Raw genomic sequence first — 23,179 nt, 5'->3', positions numbered from 1 at the left:
TACATTTTTTTGAAAGATATAAAATTTTATCAGTAGAACAGCAGGGCGTAAATCGAATTCGAAAATATTTACCCTTTGTTTTTTTTTATGACAATATATCAATTGAGAAAAGAAATTTAGCGATCGTCGTATCTGTAGATTCAATGCGTTTGTTGCTGATGATACGGCGAACGTTTAGCCGACGCGTTTTAAGTCTTCAGCTAGATAAATAAATACGTTTTTATGAAAATTACATATGTCCGAATGCGTACCGATAATTTTTATTGATCTAATCGCTATGTCTGTAGAAAGTATTTCGCTAATAAATTAGGTGAATTTTTAAAAAACTCACGCTCGAAAACCCTTGGTTAAACCTCACCAAAACAATTTTCAGCACGATTCAGGTAATATCAGAGAAGCATAAGAAACACACTTTTGTGACACGGTGAAGACCATAACGGTCATAGCAGTGTATCTGGCACGCTTTGAAAGCAACCGATATAATAAATCGAGTGGACTCTTCCGAATAGGTTAGAGGGGACCTATGTAGCGGCCTAGGTACCATTAGTAAAGCGTACTATTCTCTAACAGAAGGACACAATGTCCGGCTGGTTTTTTTGGTGAGCTTTTTTTGCTCATTTACTAGGCATGCACAGTGCTCGTCTGCTAGTATATTGCTGCATGGTAACACTTGTTTACATAGGTCATACTGTGATGAGAACGATCCGACCAGTCCATTCTGGTCCTGCCTTTCGTATCAATGAAACTGAACCACGACGATTTACCAAAGTCGAAGAGTAGCCCGGGCTTGTATTTATTCTGTAATATCAACAGTGGACACGATTTTTTCAGTGGCATTGCAGTTGCCAGCTCCGCGCTATGTCGACGTAAATGTTATAAACGGTACTTATGTAGCATAAAAGAATGACGTTCAAAGTATACTTGTCAGTTGTTTGTCAAGACGGGTCGATGAAATCGATTTGCACCATCATGTAGCACAGCGTGAATACCATTCATTTACAATTATCTCTACTATATATTGTACCATCCTAAACACATGATCAGGCTCCCTATTTGCGTATCGCGAAGGCCCGATTTATCATAATTTCTTTCGTCTGACTTGCTCCGCGTTGCGACCTAACGGCCTGGTAAATCAATGAACCTGCGGCTCTGACGTATCTGAGCCTAGAGAAAATCTGAAACACTATCTTTAGCCGTTGTTTTGCCGCGAATGATATCAAAGTTAGTCTCATTATTTTTCTTTGTTGCTTTTGCTACAGATAAACCCATGGCGTTTGGCCTTTCGTCGTGTTTCTGTGTTATGCGACAACTAATGTAACGTTTACTATGTTTCATTAGTTGTCGCATGCATTCGGCCCCGTGGACACTCCGAGGCAGTTGCCAACAAATCTAGCGGCCTTAAGAGCTCCTCTTGAGTAGATGCCTTAGCTTTGATCTTTTAACTGTCCTTGTAATGATGTCCTGAGTAATGTAGTCTCTTAGGATAAGGTAGCTGAATGCAATTGAAGATTGAATCTTCTTGGTTTCGGTTAATTAAAGTTTGTTAGTAAATTCTAATTATCGGCACCTGGTGAGGGTTTTTGTTTTGCTCGAATCACTAACTAGGATCGATTTATTACTTTTTAACAGCAGCATCCATTTCTAAGGGTGTATTGATGTAAAGGCTCTACACGCGTAATCTCTTCCCTTGCGCTTTCAGCGTTGACCTCGTCAGGTTATCGTGACACTCGAAGCACAACAAACATCTACCTTTAAAAAAAGATTACATTTTGGAAAGCGGAACTCTTCCTATCTTTTTAGCTATAGTGGAGAAAAGCCGCTTGAAAATGTTGTGCTACTCTTTTCTGTTAAGAGTAGATGATGGTGCTTTGCTTTGGCAACAATCTCCTATGCCCTAGGATTGAATCGTGCTTTTCTATGGAAGCTGCGACCGCGTCAAAGGTAAAAACTCAAAATAGAACCTGCTGCTAAATAACTCGAAGATCTAACAGCAAACGAAAGTATGCATATTTATACAAACATTGACAAAGAACCATCAGACCTGGCGGCGTGGAAACCTTTTAGATAAATTAGCATTTTCTAATTCATTCCAAAAAAAACGTTTCGCATAGGAAATAAAATTGAGGATTTAAAAAGACTACGCTTTGTTGGTCTGAGCAGTTTTTCTTTTTGATTTGATCAACGCGCGTTTATGACGGGCGCCTGATTTGATTGAATGATTGTCCGTTCTCGATTGAGATCGACATCTATTGATAAAGCTATTACCGTAGCTCACGCAACTGTTCGCTAGTGATAGGACGACCGTCGTTGAATTGACAAAAGCACGAAAAGTAGTTAACGTAAACACGAATAAGCCAGTGATCTTCGAGCAACTATACATTTCATGTTACAACTTTTGATTTACGTATTTTTGGTAGCGGGTCGCGCAGGTCTTTCCATGAACTAAGCCCCAGCTGCAAATGACCGTCATACCCTCTGGCGAAACAGGTACTAGTTTCCATCAGTCCTTTCGCCCTTAGTTAGCATTCTTTCGCAAGCGTTCGGCGCAGGCTTTCTGCGATAAAATTTTTAAAAACAAAAAATCAAAAATTGCCAGTGAGACAAACACTTGATCAGAAACAGGTACTATAATGGACAGCACAGGTTTTATGAATGACATAGGTCTGAATGCCTCGAACAAAGTTCTTAATGTTTTGTGATCTAGGGACGATTTAAAAACTTTCAAAGACGAAACACGCGGGTATGTCCTGAGCAGGACGACATGTTTAGTTGCCTAAATTGCAAAAATAATCCCGCAGAATATTCGTTGGTGGGTGCTAAGGTTCTAATTGGTTTTCGCTTATGTGCACGAAACGGAATCTTCATTGGCGAGCGAGAGTAACAGCTTAGTGGATTAGTAACGCATCTGCTTGATAATCTCAGGGAGACATTGTGGTCTAGGTTCGAACTCGGACGTAGACCGACCTCGTATCGTGAGTACTGGGAGCCAGCTAACGATTAACGGCAACGTACGTAACCGAACGTGAAACCCGAAACGTCATGCAAGCAATATATGTGCGTCTCCGATATTGACTCGTTAGATTTTGAATTTGAGTGGTACTTTTACGTAGGTACGGAATACCACCAGGTGTATAGGTCAACTGTGAGAACCATCCTGAATGGCTGATACTACTTCTGTCGAGACGACTACCTACTGATTAGCAGTTGACCCTTTGAATTGTTTTCGAGGTGGTACGGTTCTGTTACAACTCGGATTTAATGTTCAGATACTGTCTCAGAGCTGGCTGAGCGCATACCAACGAGTGTTCCTCAATTACTAATGTAATTTAAAATTATCGAAAGATCAAAATCGCTTAAATAAATATTGCTACAATTTAAAAAGCGATTTCGGTTAAATCTTCTTTTCTTGCTTTTCACGTACATATTGCACGTAAGATGATGAATATTCATTCATACATCGCAAAGCCAAACGTAGACGTGAATTTTCAGACACAACTGTTAACGTATGAATTTAAACTTAAATCCGGCACCTCATACCCGCTACGCTTGTTTTCTGTGCCGTATCTAAATTGTGCGCGAAGTTTTAGTTACTTGAACCTTAATCTTCTGTTTCATAGTTCGAGGGGAAAATCTTAGAGAACTGTGGCGGAATGTGCAGGTGTACACCAAAGCGGGCAATTGATAATCAAAACTTTCTCCAACGACAACTTCCAAGAACATTTCGTTGAGAAGCGCTACGATTCCGCTGCGGTTTTAACGCTACCTTCATCCTAGCAACCTTCATTTACCCGCTTTTCCGGTCACGTAAAATTGACCTTAAACAGATGCTTTAAGCTTTATATTCGTTAATATCTCTTCTATCGTGACATGAACCGTGTATCTACAACCGATTTCGAACCAAGACCATCGCACCAGTTTTATAGACAAACACGTCACCACTGCGCGATCAGAGGGGGCAACTTTACATAGGCTACCCAACCCAAAAACAGAACAACAAAAATCACAGTATCTCACAGCTTCGAGCAGGACCAGCCGCCCCCCTCTCTAGAAACATGTCGTGCCCCTTCTGGTAATTCTATTTACGGTATTAATGCATACAGGCAATTATTCTTCGTCCTGTGTGGTCCTGTACGATTTCATGCAGCTGTTCTAGCTGTGCCACATCACTCGTCGGTAGTTTGACCTTGAAATTTTTTCTGTCTCTCATGATTTGTTTGACCTCTCTATTAAAACAAATACCTCAGGTCATGTTTTGCTATAAGGCCTATGATATAATTATAACAACTAATTAGATAGTTAATCATGTCGATAACACGAACGAAAATACAGGCGCGCAAACTACGAACACAGCGATTATGGGAACATGATTTATTGACATGCTGACAAAATGTCTATTTCGAGCCCTCACTGGCCCGTCTTGCTTCAGCCACTCGTCCATCGAGCGGTCCAAAAGTAATTACTTGATTAGGGAAAATCGATGATGGCATGGAACGAATACAAATGCAAGCCAACGCGCTACCTATACACGTTGATACTGTAGCCATTGTTTCTACATAATAGATATTTCGGCGCATCGCTATGTACTACTTACTGTATAGAAGTCGGTACGGATTCCACCATGCTACGAAGATGCCTTTTTCTCTATGTGGGAAAAGCAGTTTTTGGCGTTTAAACAGTTTTATGATTTAATTGGCCACGGTCTACCTGTCGCGCGTACAACCGCCGCCCGCTTGGCTCTTAGCTGCGTCATTGCCTTCACGATCATTTATCCCAGAGCACCATAGGCACATCTGAAGCTAGCACGTAATGATTTTCGACTCAGATGTGACAGCAGACACATAATGAGTTCTCTATTTTGTGGTTGTCGTCTTGATTCAGACCACCGTCCGTTCACCGTTTCCTGTCTAGTCATTATTGATCTCCCGTGTTGGATTCGACATACATTTTCGCCTGTTCGCGCACGACCGTGTACGGATACAAACACGGCTCAGTAAGAGACCTCATGCCAACTTTACCGGTATCAATTTAACCGCTTCGTCTGTGCTTTGGAAATGAGTCTCTTCGTCGCCAAATGTTTTTCTCTGTACATTTTTCATATATAATAACCTGTCTTCGGTTGTCTTAGTCGCAGAAGCTGGCCATCAAGCTGAAAGCTGAGTCATTTCGTCATCTTTTATATTCATTTAGTCTTCGTGAGACGACTTTCTGTTATTTTATGTTAGTATATTCATGTTGTTGTTATCGATGTCGTCCACTATGGGTGGCTTTGGGAGCAGATTCTGTTGTAGCCTGTCCATTAGGACGTGCTATTCGTATTATTGCCACTGTGGTATCGTTTGCTCTCTGTCGGAAACGGCCAACTATGATTTTTACATAGATATCGAACTTTGATTGAAGTTTAATTAACGAAACCGGAAATTCTTATACAACATCAACAGATAGCTCATATCAACTAAAAACATACATATTGATTATTTTTTTCGAAAATTGGGCGTCGTTTTTCCTAGTAACTTTTGTTGTAGGTTGGGCTAGTCCCAGTTTGGTAAGATCTATTATGGCTGACTGAGCTCGTTTCAATCTTTTCGTTGTCCCTTAGAGTTGGCATATTATATGCCAGATATCCTTCCGAGTCACCTAATATTGCATTGGCAAAGTTACCGATACTACATTATAACACGCTAGCCGCATTTAATCCTTTGTCTATTTGTTCCGAATATGTATATTCTATAGAAATTGTCACAAGCAAGTAATGAACCTCAGTAGCGTTTATAATCGTTACTTCGTCCGTTTAATTCGTCTTCGATACAAGCGTGCTTCAAAGCCGTCTTCCACGCACACTTTTACGTACCTAACTGTTTCCGTGCGGATAGCCACTCGTAAGCGGTTGTCTAAATAAAAGGCCAACTAGGTGACAAGGAATAAGGTTCGGATCCTGCATCGCTATGTAGCTTAGGTCCGCGGGGATCGAATGTATTGATTTGGCTCCGCAATAACTCGTATATTTAGATTGGTAAATGCAGAGTTGCCAAGATATACATTTGGTCGAATTTTTTTTGCTCCACCTCCACGAAACTAGGTAATTTTACCCAAATCTGTGCTATATGTCTTTATGAGTGTTTTTCCATGGGTAGCCAAATCCCTAACTAAAAAAATGTTTAGTTTGAATTAAAATTTTCGTACTGAGACACAAACACTAGTAACCTCGTAGGATTCTTATAGCGTCTTCGACAATTATGAATGGTACACGTACTTATTTTTTTGCAAGCATGAAAAACGCTGCTGAGATAAGATAATATGACTATCGATTGCAAGACATCGGGTAAGTACGTAGGAGCGTTCTCCACGCGGCTTTAGAAAGCACTAGCCCACCGAGTCGTTTGGCCAACTATTTCTTCTTGATAAAAAAAAAGCTACCTTTTAGCTGTCAAAACACTGTATCGTAGCATAGTGTAAACAAGTCACGGTAAAACGTGTGGGGTTATCACATAGAATTAATAAAAGTTTTTCCAAATGTTTCAAGTGAAATTTTCGTATAGACCTGTAGTACTTATAAAGATACACCACGCGTATTTTAAATTATACTCCGAGACTTATTACAGAAAGAAAATTTTGAATAATCTTCAAAAAGATATATTTCGAGCGTTAAGGCGTTTACCCAATTCGTTCTGCTACCCGAATGCTATCGAGATGACAACAAATCAACAAAAAAAACTTATCAATTCGATGGGTTTCAGTAGATGGGTCCTAGCTGATCGAGCCCAGGATACGGTCGTTTTTTTGCGATAGTTGCTCATTGTATTGTCTATGCGAAGACTGTATTACCGAGAAGCGTGGATTAGCTGCGCCGCGAAATATCTTCACAGCTAGTGTGAAAGATCTCTATTAATCTACTGTTTGTTGAACAGGTATAACCCGGTGGACTATGTTATTTATGTAGTATGGTATGCATCGAACTTCTACATTGAGATCGACAGACTGTTATTAAATAGTACGTTTACTATATATTGTTATAAAGTGACATAAAAGTTCATATTAAAAAACTTAAACATACATTGAAAACGTGCGACACCAGAACGGTATGACTGCATCGACATTTCGTATGTAGCAAACATCAATTTAACCGAGGAAGGAATCTCCCAGCGAAATCGAACAACTTTTGTGATCTCTGTAAAAGACAAACCCTTAATCTTTTCGATGATAACTTGCCGGAATGTTATTTACCTCAATGTTAGGCATTTTTCCCTCCTGCGGCTTACTTACTTAGATTTCGAAGCGTGCGGAACTTGTAAATTGTGAGTCTGGTTGCGTATAATTCAGCTTTTTTTTTAACGTTTCTAGCAGTACGATGTTCGTTAGATATTGTTTCGAATGGTGGGCCTTTACCAGCATAAAAGGAAGTGTGTTGAACTTTTTGTCCTGGTTTCGAACCTAAACCACCTTGAAACCCTGGATTTTGAGGCAAACACGTTACTGTTGCACTATCATGAAGACTTTTTTTTTCTCTACCTTAGCCTGACCAAACTATAAAGAATTCGGTCTGACAATACCCATAAAATTATTTTATTATTTAACGAATTATTTTACAGAGAACCATACAAAACGCGAACTTACTTTCAAGACAGATATTGGCCTTTGCAAGACTTTGTTTTTAAAAAGCAATATTTACTAATAAATTCAATAGGTAGCCATCGGAAAGGGCAAAACCATTATATAAGTATTGCAGAACGTCTAGCACACTGAACTTCTTTCTTTACAAAACCTAAAAAATACCGTTTTCCATACCAATTTTGTGATTAACACGTTCTACCTAGGTAGAATACCACTTTAGTGGTACATCAACAAAATAGAAATAAGCTAACACATAGGTATAAAAGGTACCTAAATCTACCACACCAATGAACTTATAATACTGCGTAATATTCGAAGCCTCTTTCAGCAATCTTGATCACACTGTATCTATGGGCTTCTCACGTTTCTCAGATCTGTTCATTACCGGTTCTTGTACTATTGTACTTTTTGGTGCGAGCATATGTGCTTGCATGCCTTATAAAACCTTATTAAATGATTTGCAATGTGAGTAGGCGCGCGTCGCGCACTCACTTGGCAATGTTACCTTGCTGGGGTGGTCACAGAGCCCGCTTCCGACCCACCCAACCATAGTTTCCATGTCATTTTCGTTTTTCAAGTTATATCAGACAAAAAAGCGTTTGTTGAGCGTGATTTTTTGTGCTGATGAAGTGAAGAAAAGTTTGGTCAAGCGCAAACGCCATTGATACAGCGTCTTCCGTATCCGCATGAAGTTCCATCGAGGGCATTCGTGACATGATAGAGGTAAAGGCCATCCCGTCGAGGAGGATAGGCACAACGAATTTTACAGCGCGCCAGATCACCAGGATCTGCGTCGCTCCACACGTTCGGGACCTGGGGATACTTCTGTTTGCAGAACGCTGTTGGAGTCACCTTTTCGCCAGGAAGATTGCTATTTAATAGGAGACTCCGGTCCGAACTGATACCCGTCCTGGGGGATCTGGTTGATGCTAGCGAAGGCATGACATTGGTCAAACCGGGAAGCTCCGGAGTGGGTGGTAGAAAAGACGGGATCGAGGGGGGCTTTGGGATATTTACACGAATCGTTTGCAGGTGCTGTTGTTGTTGTTGCGGAATCTGTTGAGGCAGCGTAGCAGGCCTTTGCGTTTCCTGAAGGGTTACGGGGGGTACCGGTTTGATTGGCGTATTTGAAACGGGGTCTGGCGGGGTGGTCTCCTGACGGAGGCAATGATGAGACGGGCTGCGCACGAGGTATTTGATTGAGTTGATACAGCATTGTGAGAACTTGTAGCGGTTGCTTCCACCATCCTTATAGCTCATAATGAATCCGCGGTCCCAAGGGCACTCACGAGCCCCAGGGCTGCCCGCCAGGTAGAACGGCGCTGGATCTCCATCGTGGACACATCCAAGTAAATGAGCTATCTCGTGAGCAGCAACGTGAACACCGTCATAAGAACCAGCAAGATCTTCCCCCATTCCTGTGCGTTGCGGGGTACAAGCTCCGCCTACGTAGGCTAAACCGGCTACTCCAGGATGTAGGCCGTAGAAGGGGTCAATGGCAGCCATGTCACGGCCAGTCATTAGATAAGCCAAGTCAAAGTGGCTGGGGATACCTCCAGAATTGATGTATTGCGCAAATCCGGCAAGAGTCTGATCCGCAATTACATGGCCACCGTAACCCCTCATATAAGGTTCGTGCTCAACATTGTTGATTACGACACCAGCCAGTTTCAGTTGCATGTCCATGCCACTGACGGTTTTGTACCGTAGATTTACGGCGTTCATGAAGGTACCAATGTAACGAAGGAGTTCGGTTTTTGAGCTAAATTTAGCGTTGTGCGCGGTATCCGACACGATCATGACCTCGGGTCGAATTTTGTACGGAGCCGTTTGTAGACCATTACTTCTGAACGGTCCCCCGGAAGTAAATGGATAGAACACGGTTAAATTGAGGGGGAAAACAAAATCATGCTCATGAGACTGTCGGTCCTTATAAGGGAACACACGGTGGGGCATTACTCCATTTTTAGGATCACGTCCCGTCACCGGTACAATTCTCAATCCATTACTTAGCACACCGGTGAACTCGGTAAGATCACCCGGCTTCTTTGGTTTGTTCATTTGAAGGGAGGCTCCGTTTTTCGGGTCGAAGTAGATTCCGTCAGACAGATCCCCTGTATCCATATTCTCGTCAATAGGGTTTCCTAATGGATCGAATGTTCTGACGAGAATCTGGGGAGGAAACACATTGGTCGGATCGAGATTTAGGTTGAATGTGTCGGTAACCTGGAGCAATCGGCGGCCATCTGGAGTCAAGATAAACCGTGGATAGACAATAAGTTCATCCGTGAACGGCGGCAAACCTAGGTACTGAATAACAACGCTCGCTTGCGCGTCCACCCAACTTGAGTAGTCCACCATAACCACAAGAACTGCTAATGATACCCACATGTCTTCTGATTGTGTTTGCTTACGTTTGTATCAAGCAGCTCTAATCCTAGACTGTGAAATACTGATTACTCCAGAGATTTACGTTTACCACCACAAAGACCGTAAGAACGGTTTGAGGAAGCTTAGCTTTACTATCTAATTCCACTGAATTTCATTAAAAAAAAAACCTTTCTTCTAGCCCTTTATCTAGCGGATGCCCTCTGCTTCGCTATGGTTAAGCATAAGCGAAACAACAACACGTCTGGCAGTACAACTTGGCGCGTCCATTTTTAAGCCCGTTTCTGCGAGGGAGAGCTTGCTCACTCGTTTGCTGCTCCGTATGGACCAGCCTCTCGGGATGGCGTTGGAAACAGCCGCTGCAGCGGCTACCGGCGCCGTTGTTAAGACTGAAGTGACCACGGCATGGATGATTCGATTGAGAAACAAAACGCCAGTTCTCGGCTGCCTTTGACGCTTGCTGCTGCTGTGCAAAGGGCACCCAAATTGGGAGAAACTGTAGGAGAAGGACGACAAATATAAAACGTGTCATGTCCTTTCCTTAAGTGTTTTCCCCACTGGCGAGATGCACTAAAGGGAAATGTCGGCAATTTTGTGGGGTCCGCCAGTCTGCGAGTCCCATAAGCCGCAATTTGTCATAGTTATCGAATTTTAGTTAGGGTTAACTTAAAAAGTTATATTATTTTTGCACTTTCATTTTGGGCGTCTATTACCCCACCATTCGCATCATTGACAGAGAGCGGAGCTGCGTCGTTATCGAGGATTTTACAGGAAGATCGATAGACATAAATCGACGGAACTGTATTAATCAATAGTGACAATTCAACAATTTTCGATCCTCGAAATTACTGCTACTATTTTCGTTCTAATAGAATATATTATAGGTGGTACAGATCGTACTCTGCAGCTATTCCGCTCCGAACATTGGCAAACACACAAATACTGTAGAATATTACACTCGTGCATGTATATATTTTTTTGATCTAAGAAATTCTACTTAGTCGCTCATGATCGTAAAATCATTCACGCCCAGGTACTACGCCCGGTTCATCAGGGGGGGGGGGGGTACTACGCCCATGTGTGTTTGGGCGACGGAGGTTTGAGAGCTCTTGTTTCGGCTGTCTTCCGCCGTCGTTTGCGGAGGATTTGTTAGTTGACAATGGTCATGTTATTGGAAACAGCATCGAGGTTGTCGAGAAACACCGTTAGAGTGAGATCGTCATCATATAGCGTACCGTTCGACTCTGTAGTACGCACAATTATTACAGTACTCGAAGGGCACATTGCTTCAGCGAGGCACGAAAGATAATAAGCAGCGGTGCTCTGTTTGTGAGAGAGGCTTACGAACCTTCTTCGGTAACTAGCAATTAAGTAGCTACTCAGTTAGATGCATGGATCTATTCACACAGACGATGTAAGTCTACTGAGTTGCCGTGCATTGGTATGCCGTCGTGCTGCCAACATAGAGAAAGATACCGCCTGTTCGCGGTTCGTCTGTTTTCATTCATCGATATCTCTATATATCTAACCATTAGCAAGTCAGCAGCCTTCGCTTACTTTTTTGCTATTCTGGTGCAGAGCGATTCTTATAATATTTGATATATACGTGTTTTAGTGTGTGTATGTACGTGCGGGCTGCTTCTGGGGTAATATTGTTTAGCAATTATTTGTTCCCACAGAGCTACCTAAATCTGCCAACCGCATCAGCTCAGTGTCAGCATTGCCATCAGCTGTCAATAGGCGTGCATCAAGGAAACAATTAAACAGGAGAAATGGTAATTGGATGTTAGCGCGGATCAGCAGCTACTAGTACGTTTCGCACAGGCTCAGTTAACGTTGGGGGTAGTTAGTGACGCTTGTTGACCTCACGGCCGCTGCGGCATCGTCCAATTGTGTTTCCTTCTGCTTGACATAAAACGGCAGTCCGTGATCCATCTTCATAGCTTTCCAGCTCTGCTGTCAAGTGCATCGATTATACAGATCCTATAACAGCAGTAATACTGATAACTCGTACATGTGCCAATGCTAGTCGGTGTCACGGTGATCGCTTTGAGGAACCGATTCCTGCCGGGTTTCCTGGACACTGCAGATGTAGCCGCAGCGCCAGTGACGGGTTCGCGCCTATTCAAACGATTGGGGATAGCGCGTATTGTGCAATAGCCACAACTTGCGAAGAGTTAGCAGATATGCTGAGATAGTTGTTATTATTCATTGTTGCACTGATTGGACGGCGGGAATATTGGCTGGAGAAAAAGTCTTCTGAACGTTTTGGCGATTTGCCGACAGCTTTGCGGTGACAGAGGCGGCGGCCGTGGTAGCGGCAACAGCTTTAGCCGTCGGTTTGTGGCGTGGTAACTCAGCGACGTGTCCACTTAGTACGCGCCCTGTTGTTGCCCGTTGAGCCGCCACCGACTGTTCTCTGCGTCTCCATTCTTGACAGTTGTCGATTATCGTTGGTCGCGATATAAAGTTTTAAACGTGTTTACGAGGCTTCTGTTGGTTTAAATGTGTTCGTAGTGCTAGTCGAGGCGAAGTATTTTTTGCGAAAAGCCTATTTCCGGGTTAGGTAAAACTAGAAAAGGAAGCAACAAAGTGGAATTCAGTTATTCAAGAACTTACTCAATATCGTGCTATTACGAAAAACGCTACTGTTGTTAAAATTAAAAAAAAAAAAATCAAAATGCCATTTGCCCCCTTTGGTGAGTGTTGTCGCTGTGTCAGCCCATGACGATACCTACCGGGTCGTTACTCATCAGATATGCGCATAAATACTAGTCAATTTGCGAATAGAACTTGATGAATCCATCAGAAGCTGTAGTTGACTAGCGTGTCTGATTATGGCCGAGGTAATTAAGACGCGCTGGGTCAGCAAATCCTGGAAAACGCGCGATCTTTTAGCGTAACACGACAACATCTCCTTCGTTACCTGTTTCACCTGTAATGCAATGCTGGCTCGTTAGATTGTCTAGGCGACATGATGTATGATAAAATACAGATTCTGTTTGCAAATACGTGTATATTATACACTTTTTCCTTTGAGCTGATGCTGAAGTTAATGTATTGGCTGTTGTATTCAATTGGGTTCACCTTGAGTGGGATTTTCTGTTTGGCAGTTGGCATAGGTTGCAGATCAAAAAGCTTTCGCAGCGTTATTGTAGCGCCCCCGGCGCTAACAGTCCCGTTCTGTTGTCTATTTCTGCTCTAGTCTGGATGATAAATATAACACATTTTGTGACCACCATACACTTGCCTGGCCACAAACGTCGGCTAATCGATAAGTTATGGGACATTGTTTGAGGCTTGCAAGAATCCTTTGCGTCCACCCACTCATACACATACATACATACATACATACATACATTAATCATAAAAATAGTATCTAATCATATATACATATATATCTGCTGTTGCAAGCTACTTTGGAGACGGCAAGTAGTTACTTGTTGGCACTTGTTCGGAGGGTTTCGTCGGGGGGTGGGCTCATCAGCGCAAAACAGCAATCATACCAACGTATCCTCCCTTCTGCGATTATTCCATGGGCTGATATACGGTCATTAAGAACAATTTTACAGCGAAAGCTGCTGGCCGAGTTGAAAAACTAGTTTTTTTTTTTTTTTTTTTCTACCTATGCCATTATCAGTGCCAGCGTGGTATATGCTTAATGGACGATTACGACAACTGAGGGGCCAGACGAAACAATCGCCTTTACTAACGTACCAAGAACGAACAAAATATGCCTATTATATTGATTCAAAGTCTATGAACTCCTCCACGAGGAGACCGTCACGACGTCGGCAGATCATTCACAGTTGACTAGAACGGCTTCTGGTCAAATTCATAGAATCGAACGAGTGATCGCTGCCTATCAGTTAATAAGTGGCTTATAAATGTCATAATTATGTAAATAATAAGGTAACATAATAAGGTATCGGCAGCTTAGACGGATCGTGCAAAATATATAGGTGGCAAGGATTCGATAAGTAAGCTCAGAAATTATGGAAAAATTCATCTCTCGTTAAAGATCGAGCCTGAACTAACTTTCCGGAAAAATGTTCTATTAATTATAATTTTTACAATTGAAATTTAATTACGATATCTTTATATACCAGTCTAACTAGTTAATGTCTATCGTCGATATTTAAATAGAAAAACAATCGAAGGTGCAAACATTAAGTTATTTGCTGCTGGAAAACACTGCTGTGTTTCTGCTCAGTACTCGTTTGACATCTTAGCACGCATTAGTTACTGCCTCCAGATGTACACCTGTTGGCATTATATTAATTCAATGGAGTGTTTTGTTGTTTTCTTCAGTAGTAACTTCCCGTCTTGGCGTCGTAACCTGTATGCATTGCAGATGAGTTCCATACAGAAGAAGTTCCTTGTTCGGTTAGCTCGCCAGGAGGACAAGCAGGCTCTAGAAGAACTTGTCGGACGGACTTTGCATTCCCCTCTAAACGACACACTCATAGCTATGGAATTTGAGAGAGGACCCATACTTGGAGCCTTATCCTATTCGAAGTAACAGTCAAATTTCACTTGCTTATGTTTTATATTATCTTCTGTAATAGACAAAATATATTTTTCGTGCTTTTCATTGTTCGTCCGATGTATGTTTTCAGAATTTACTCTACATGGGAAGGACGGTCCATTGGCCTGAACAGCCTGCAAGTTAAGGACGAGGCTTGTCGGGTTCCACTGCTCAACGAGCTAACAAAGGTTTGCTTCCTGTAAAATTAAAACCCATTCAACCTACTTAATCTAAAATCATTTTACTGAACCTGCAAAGCAAGCAATGCAAGTTCTGTTTGGATCTGCTACTCTATTTAGTAATATCGAACCAAATGACGGAATTGGACGAAGAACGTTAGTAACTTCTCATTAAATTTTAGATGAGTGTTTCCTTGGGGTGCAGTCGCATTGATTGCCAGACTGCTGATGACTGTCTCATATCGACACTAACCACTCAAAACGTCCGTGATCTAACCGAAGAAGAGAAGTGGCATTGCTGGGAGCTCGATAACCTTGCAAAATTCGTCACGACAGACGCCCCTGCCAAATAACGAGTATACCCTTATCTACTAAATAACTAACTGCCCCAGTAGGTCGTCCGTAGGAGTCTACAGCTTGGGCATCTGAAAATCAATTACGGATCTGCGACGATCAGAAAGCACCGTGTTCGTATCAGTCATTGGCGGGCTTCGACACCTAGTACCAAATCTAATCATGTACTGATATAACGTCTCTTTCTAGAGATACTTCGTCATCACAGAGACACATTATTATACGATTCTCAGTGTGTTTTAAGCCGTCTCGCTCATGTATGAGTATTCCAGCTTTTAGGTACTATTTACTTACAAATTAATTACGATACGCGATATTTACGGAGGTAGGCTCTAGGATGTGTGTGATACTACCTAAGTATCCCGTTATCGTTTTGCGTTCATCAAGCACGTATTTTGCTTTCCTTTGAAAGTTTCCCGCTTATAGGACTTCATGGTTGAAGTTAAACTCAGGTTAATTTCTGATAACGAGTCAAGTGTCTGGTATTAATTTTCGTTGGCGACATTTCGAGGGTGACAATCGTTGTTATTCCTAACGCAAGCGGCACTGTTTACGGATGCACATATGTGCATTCATAGTCGCTGACCGAAGAGGACTTAAAATACTCTGAAATGTACTTATACCATTGTAACAAAAACTTGAAAAAAGCTATGGACCCGATTTTCGTTTAAACTGATGAAGTTCATCGAGAAACCGATGTCTGGCCGAAGTTTGTTCTCGTTGTGTCCACGATGCTTAACGTTTTAACTGTTATCCATTGTGTTTCAATAAAGTCTTTTGTAGCAATTATCTATTGTAACCCACAGTATTAGAATAGGCTACTAGAATTTTTATATGAGATCCATAGCATTAATTCGACTGACAGAAAGCACATTTTGAACATGATTCCAAATTGTTTAATACACCCTGTAGAAAAAAACGGTGAATTATATACGATTATTTGCGCGACCTCGTAGTTCCTACATCGAGGTCTCTAGAGTATCATTGGTTACTCCTACTGGTAATCTGTTAGCTGTCGAGTAATCGATCAAATTTAGTTTGAAGCTCCTGTGTCTACTCGATCATTGAATTGGCATTATTATTTATTGTCACTCTATTCCCAAACGGCTTTTTTTTTCGGCGGATGTGTCGAGAGTATCCCAGTGCCTATCGGCTTCGGTTTTTTCAAGAAATTGGCTACTTTGGCCAGCAGCTTCTTTTGAACCGTGGACGAGGGGCAGCGGCACGCCTACAGCAGAGCTGACTGGGCGGCTCAATCAATGGTTTAGCACGTTTAAAAGTAGATCACTCTTGTAGTTCATGTCACGGCTAGGATTTTAAGCCGTGCGTAAAGCAAACAACACATCGGTGTTAGTTATGACCTGAAGCTAGAGAGGATTTAATAATGAACATGTCTTTCCGACTTTTTTCTGGATAGTGGTTACCGTTAAATTATATGTACTTAAGCAGATACGAATGCCAGCGTTGTGTTCGATTCACATAAAACAGTTAGAACGGTTCTGAGCTATAGATCGGGCCCAAACAAAAAACATGGTTATTGTGTCGTGCGAGCTTTTCCTAGGATCTATTCAACGCATCGTAACTTCTGACCAACTTAAAATCATCTACATGTGCATCTGTATATAGCGCGACTCGAATTCTACCCTGTTTACCCCCTACGATCTCCGGGGACGCCTTTTTCTGGCGCTATTCATTAGTGATTTTTCAAAAATCCACTGTTCCCTCATTTGTTCGAACGGGAACATCAGCAAATTGTTCCTTCTCAGTTTGGATTGCTTTCATGGCCCGCTCTTGCGAACCAATACGTTCAAATGCACCGGGAGAAAAACGACGCCATTTCTAACAAGTAAGAGCGATTCCGCTAAAAAGCGCCGAGTATAATAAATTGATCAGTGATAATTATTCGACACTACCTCTGAAATCATTTGATAGTTACTGAAGGGCAAATACTCGCCGGAAGTTGGCCTTCCATCGACATTGGAACGCTCTCGGAATCTAACGGATAGCCAAGGTGGCCTAGGCTACGATCTTACGTTCGGAGCTTTCGGCCGCTAACTCTATTTCAGTTGTTCCACCGTCAGTTAGAACTAAGGCTACCTGATGAAACGAGGAATAATCACAGAGGCGTTGTTAACCGAGAAATTGATTCATATCATAAATAGAATAACATAGGGTATTACAAAGAACGCTTACGGCTTGTATTTTTACGTTTCTTGCTATGATAACTTATTTATGAAAAATAGAAATTCTCATTGTAACTGGCAGCACCAGCTACTAATCCTCGTCAATGCCAGCAAATCTTGGACAGCCTTGCAGATAGCATCTGTATGCTATAAGCCGACTGGGGATGACCTCGACTGAGCTCACTACGATAAACACACTGAACTTAGTACGCATAGTGATTATGTTAAAAATTGTAATGTTTGACGAGGCTTCAATTGGGTTACAGTCAGATACTCTCTTTTGACAGCAACGGTTGAGCGGTTGGGTCAAGTTGCTTTCGAACCCACTGTACAGGATGTTCTTTCTATTTACGTAAACGCGTAAACAGCGGTTGTGAATTAGTCATGGTACGTCTTTCACAGATCCTGCACACCTGCACTATTTAAATATGAATAATGCAGATGTTTAGAGTGCTGTTTCAAGTCTTCCGAAACTCTTCAGCGTACGAGGCATCGAATAAAATCTGAGCTAGTATCTAGGCATCATCAGGCAAGACCATTTCTTTCTTCCAGATCCAGCCTTTGGGAAGAAATAGTCCCGAGCTATGCACTTACAAGAAAACGAGATCATGAATAGAACAGAAGTTGTTCGAGATCTGAAGGATGTTTTTCTGTCTACGGCGCTGAATCGTCGTTGTCAATGTTGACGTAAATACTAATTTCATGCGACAGTTAATACTAGCCTGGCTAGAGCGGTCGAATGGTTTTTGTTTATCTTGTCTTTCATCAAGAGGAAAATTATAGGTCTGTTAAAACATATGGACAGATTGAATTGCAAGAATACTCAGCTCACAAATTGAGCTTTTCTCGATTCATCCAAGAAAGAACTGGCTTGAGTGCTCAGTGGATACGACCTTACGAAGTGCACAGAATATTGCTTTTTTTTAAATAATCATCATATCATTTAACGAGAGTCTAGTGATCTATCTGCTATTTTATTACTTCCTTCCAAAAAAGTCCGGAATATACTTATAATAATTCAAACAATAACCGATTCCGCAAATAAATTGTTGAAAAAAAAAGTGCCGACTTTCCTCGAGTGATCCCCTAGAGTTGGTAGGAAACAGCACTTCTTTATAGCAAGATAGCTTCTTTATAATCAAACCCGTAATATTTACTTCGCCGTTTGCCATATAAGTCAAACATTACAACAGTAGTACAATGGTGAACTGCTAAACCTTATTACTACTCGTCATTGACTAGAGGCTTCATGTTAAGCTTTACATGAGACCGAACCAAATACGTACACCATGGCTCACAATGGTCTTCTCGTGCAACAAAAAACAATACGTTTCATGTGACGCTATTGAACCTCAACACGTCTCCAGCACTTCCGCTCTAATAGCTTACAAAAAAAAACCTGTGGCCTTTACGTCGAAACGGTATTACACCATAGCGTACTTTCCTATCAAAAACTGCATCGTGTTTCAACGTGAATAATCGATGAAATAAGAATTTGTTTATATTGTGTAAACAATTATACGCATATGGCTTATGATGGCCTAAATCACTATATATATATATATATATATATATTTGCGAACATCAGGTGACGCTTCTTTGTCCTCGATCATGTTTATCAGAGAAGTTTAGCTTCATGCGTTAACTACCTTCGTCGCCCAGTAGCCTAAAACTGGATAAAAAAAAAAACTTACTTATTATATGGAAAAAGAGACCGGTACGAATCGGTAAGTTTATTGTCAGCAAATATTCAAAGATGTAAATTTCTCCTTAGTTTTAGAAAGAGAAAATATATAATACATGGAAACACATTGGAAGCTTAAATAATATAGATACGTTTTACTTGACCATAGGCTGTGAGGGTTTCGTGTCAGCCCGACACTTGAATTAAAGTATAGATATGCCTATCGAACTGTACTGTTGGAGAAGAAATAAAAAACATGTATTTTTTCTTCATCAGCTGAATTGACGTTTTCTTCATTACTTTTTTTATGTTCCTGGCCAAAGGGCCTACGTATTCACTAGTTCCAGAATGAGACTTGTCACTATCAGTTACTCGGTAATGACAGCTGCCCTCCATCGATCCGCTATGACACATTTGCTGCCAGACAGACTTATTAATCCTACTTCACTTAATCACACATATTGTGCCGTGTATGTCAAGGGCAAGAATTGAGCCTTTTTTTTTGACCAAGCGGCTTAGTCGTGCTGTCGCCTTTGAGCTTCTCGTAATAACGTTAACATTTCCGTCATAGTCTTCTTCTAGTCACAGCGTCTTCGCCTAATCGGCGCTATTAAATTGCGTTTAGGTAAAGATTACGTGTTCAGTCAACCTCGATCGACGATGGAGCACAAGTGCATATGACCAGTGTACAAAATAATAATAAACGAGTACAAAGCAACCCACTTCTTAAAAAGTTTAATTCCAATTCCTTTGAATGTGAAACGATGTTGTAATTGTACGTGATCCGTGTACTAAGTTTTTTTCGTTCAGAAGTTGCTTACTTACTACTAAACGTTTATTATTATTACGACTGCCATTACCTCTTTTAAAGGTAGTCAGCAGCAGTTTACTGAACCATAGATACCCTGTTAAAATAAAAAAAAAACAAGTGTTATATGTAATTTTGTGAATCCGTCGTAATTCCACTATGATCGCGATCGTATATTGATCGAACTTAACTTATTGTACTAATCTTCCTGTTACGAACTGGTATCTTGTACAACAAACTCACACTACGCAGCGCTAACCACGAACGTACAACAACGGTTAAAACTCGAAAACATAACGTGGCTGCAGTGGCCACCTGCATTACTACGCAAAAAAGGACAATCAATCTGGGATGAAATGGTATTGACCGTTCAAACTATTTCGATTTATATGGCGCGTCAGCTAGCATAGATTTATGTACTACTTATCCGCGTGTGAAACCATCGTCTAAGAAGCGATAGCCTATCTGAGAAAAAAATCAGACCAAAAAATACCGAATTTGATTAGTTACGCCGCGACAGCAGCTCTACAAATTGGAAGTATCAATTTGAGAAGTTTCCGTATGTGTCTGCTCGGTTTCTTTGCGTTTTTCGTCCTTTAGTGCACGACGAGTTCCAACAATGGCCCAAGTGTTCGATCTCGTCACGAATATTTTGTTTTTACCAAAGCCTGCTCTAATTTTCTGGTGGACAATTCATCTCGAGCAATAGGATTTCTGCAATTAATTTAGAGACTATGCTGATCATTGAATAGGTATTTATCCTACTACCGTTTCGGAAACACATCGATCTGGCCCGGGCCACTTTTTACACTTTTGTTGTTTCCTTTTTTTCATTTTGTCTCTTTACCCTATGGAACTGTTTTTATTTCACCTCACTCTATCCACAGAGATTTTTACGTGTTATTATTAACCCCACAATCATATACAACCACTGATCGCCCTCCATTACGCCCGTATTCTATTCGTCTTGTAGGTTCCAAAATTCTCGCCCAAGAGGACGAGAAAAATCCCTTGAAGCAACGTACCCTGTATATCCTCTTGTCGCCTTTCTAAAATACCCTCGTTACGTTAACGATATGCTTACCGTACAATATCCACAGCATTGTAACTGGAAGTAGTTATTCCATTGTTAGTTATATTATTGCTAGCTAGAAATTTTTCACGATCAACATAAAAACCTACACAGTAACAAATATCTGCGTTGCCACTGATGGCTCGTAAAGCGAATCTGCCTACCGATATGTCAATATACAAAGCGCGGTGTATGTCACATCTTTTCGAAATTATTCTTCCATAGGAATAAAATAACTTGAAAATAAATTCAAAAATTAACTGTTGGTAAGTCCGTCTGAGTTTGAACATACATTAATAAAAATCCATATTTAGAGATATCCCAATCTTATGGACTGGCGTCAGCCGAATTTTATATTAGTGTTTATCTAATAGGCATAAATACTTACGTATCAGCTATTGAGAACTGCGTACGCACCACTTGGCGCGCTGAAAACCAATTCTGAACTAGCCTATTCTGGAAAAAAGGTCGAAATTCTTTCGTCACATGATGGACCTAATCAGTTACTTATTGGCTCGTAGCGTTGTTTATTGCGTCAACACCGTTCACTACGCACGACCAACCCCTTATATATATATATATATATATATATATATAGCCTCAGCAAAGTCTTCCCGCTCAAATGAACTCTACACTTCATTTATTACTGTTTACCTGCTTCAAACATATAGATCATTATAGAGTCGTTGGTAGAATTTACTTTTGCATCAATTTTGTGTATATTCATTAGACCCCACTTACATACGACGTACCGCTTTAGACTGAATAAACAAGACCACGATTCTTGCATAAATCCCTGCATCTAAATCATCGATTTACAACAGGGAACTGTTTTTAAAATATGAACTACTGACCATAAGGATACATACAAAGGCACACGCTCTTTCTCCTCCTCAAACGACTAAAAATTTACTCTATTATACACGCTCAAAGCGCACGCCATAAGGTGTCACGTCCTCTCGTATCTATTTTTTGGTAGCGTCTCAATGTCAGCGAGCTGTTAAACTGGTCACGCGACACTCACCTAAAAACCATTTAACACATTTCTACGAATACGCTAGCGGCGCAGTTACTCCATCACGAGCAAGGTTGATGGAAAAGACGCTAGACGCTATTACTATGGATGTTCATAGCTTGTTAACGTATCTCACGGATACTAAATTCTCCCCATAATGGTCCTCTGGACCCTGTCCAGTCATATTTTAGAAGCCCTGGTACTTCTCAACGCTGGCACAACTCGTTGTTGTTACCGTGGCAACGGTGGGGTGTGTCCGAACGTTTACCAGATGGAGTCTCATTACGTTTGCTGATTTTATATATCATGACTTCGACACGCTCGTTCAGCCATCACAGTTACTGCGGCTATTGCGTGACAAGCTAGTTCGTCATCGTAGGCGCTTGGCAATACTTTGACGGATTTCATTAAACACCGAATGTCGAAGTACCTGCGAAACGAAAGCGGGAACATATGGAATTTCATATGATAACAGAAGATAGAGTTTAGAGATGTGAAGTCTTGGGTCTACTATTCAAAGGTGTATTAGTATTATAGCCTGAAGGTGCTAGAATTAACAATGCATTGGCATCTGGGACTGTATGGCTAAAAATCGCATTAAAGGAAAAATTTCTCTGGAACGAGAAACTTACTTCGCGAGCACTTGGCCTCGTGTTTGGATCCGCAGCCAGCATAGCTCGAACGAGCTGATATTCATCACGAAACTGCTTTTTGAAGCCCTGCAATTCAATTCACAAACCGCTAAGAAGGTCGTTTATACAGTAAACGTAAACTTCTCAGTGTACGATATATATATATAGTTAACATTTATTTTCTACAACATGCGTATACATATGCATAACTAGGTTTACATCTTCACTGAAAATATATAGGGAAGCTAGGATTTCTGTCCAATGTCCGTAAAAAGCCATAAAATGATGCGAAAGTTTAATATCTTATTCTACTACTACGATTCCCTTGGAAAGAGATCTTACCTTCGGAAAGCGGAGCTGCTTAACCTTGCTCAAAGTACAAACGCGCTCCATTTGAGTGGGTAATGACCACAATAATTCGAAAAGTATCAGACCCAAAGCAAAGATATCGATCTTCTGGTTGTATTTACTACCCATAACTTGTTCATGACTCATATACAGTTGAGTGCCGACCTTATCTGTCAACTGAACGTCAAGGGGCATACGACCAGTTTCGAGCGAGTTGCGCTGTTGGTCGCCCTGAGCTCCCGGAGTACCTGCCGGAATCGAAGTGATGGTAAGTCTGCCTTCGGTCTCTGTTACAAGACCGAAGTCGCCAACCTGAAAAGAAGAAGAAAATAAAATGTAATTGAAAAAAGCAATACTCGAATGAACCTGCTTTTTTGCAT

General features: G+C 41.2%; 3 protein-coding genes across 13 annotated transcripts in view; 1 reads left to right on the top strand and 2 right to left on the bottom strand.

Moving 5' to 3' along the window:
• Positions 1-27: 27 nt before the first annotated feature.
• On the top strand, positions 28-19,205 carry LOC111252283 (thialysine N-epsilon-acetyltransferase-like). Of its 5 annotated transcripts, XM_086993177.1 has the most exons (5): positions 28-1,941; positions 2,418-2,487; positions 14,351-14,514; positions 14,616-14,712; positions 14,886-19,205. In XM_086993177.1, exons 3-5 carry the CDS (start codon positions 14,351-14,353, stop codon positions 15,054-15,056), a joined length of 432 nt encoding a protein of 143 aa, XP_086849303.1. In that variant the 5' UTR covers positions 28-1,941; positions 2,418-2,487; the 3' UTR covers positions 15,057-19,205. The 5 variants fall into 5 exon arrangements, with proteins under 5 accessions (XP_086849303.1, XP_022665602.1, XP_086849304.1 ...); XM_022809867.2 differs by lacking the exon at positions 2,418-2,487; XM_086993178.1 differs by lacking the exon at positions 2,418-2,487 and having other exon boundaries at positions 14,311-14,514.
• On the bottom strand, positions 7,539-10,393 carry LOC111252282 (venom metalloproteinase Antarease-like). Its single transcript, XM_022809866.2, has one exon. The coding sequence runs from the start codon at positions 9,997-9,999 to the stop codon at positions 8,254-8,256; it is 1,746 nt and encodes a 581-aa protein (XP_022665601.1). The 5' UTR covers positions 10,000-10,393; the 3' UTR covers positions 7,539-8,253.
• Positions 18,959-23,179, bottom strand: part of PEK (pancreatic eIF-2alpha kinase) — a 19,341-nt gene continuing 15,120 nt past the window's right edge. For all 7 annotated transcript variants that reach the window (XM_022809854.2, XM_022809847.2, XM_086993139.1 and 4 more), the window contains 3 exons: positions 22,794-23,111; positions 22,452-22,538; positions 18,959-22,249 (listed from right to left, as the gene is read on the bottom strand). In XM_022809854.2, coding sequence (XP_022665589.1) covers positions 22,190-22,249; positions 22,452-22,538; positions 22,794-23,111 — 465 coding nt within the window. In that variant the 3' untranslated portion in view covers positions 18,959-22,189. The remainder of the gene's footprint in view (positions 22,250-22,451; positions 22,539-22,793; positions 23,112-23,179) is intronic.

The sequence above is a fragment of the Varroa destructor genome, unplaced genomic scaffold (genome assembly GCF_002443255.2).
Source record: "Varroa destructor unplaced genomic scaffold, Vdes_3.0 BEIS01000006.1, whole genome shotgun sequence".
Taxonomy (NCBI): domain Eukaryota; kingdom Metazoa; phylum Arthropoda; class Arachnida; order Mesostigmata; family Varroidae; genus Varroa; species Varroa destructor.
This window is presented reverse-complemented; position numbering and strand designations above follow the sequence as displayed.

Coding starts and splice junctions, on each gene's coding strand:
- LOC111252282 (XM_022809866.2), bottom strand. CDS start 9,999: ATGTGGGTATCATTAGCAGTTCTTGTGGTTATGGTGGACTACTCAAGT.
- LOC111252283 (XM_022809867.2), top strand. CDS start 1,858: ATGATGGTGCTTTGCTTTGGCAACAATCTCCTATGCCCTAGGATTGAA. Junction 1,942..14,350: donor AAGCTGCGACCGCGTCAAAG/GTAAAAACTCAA, acceptor TATGCATTGCAG/ATGAGTTCCATACAGAAGAA. Junction 14,713..14,885: donor TGCTCAACGAGCTAACAAAG/GTTTGCTTCCTG, acceptor ATTAAATTTTAG/ATGAGTGTTTCCTTGGGGTG.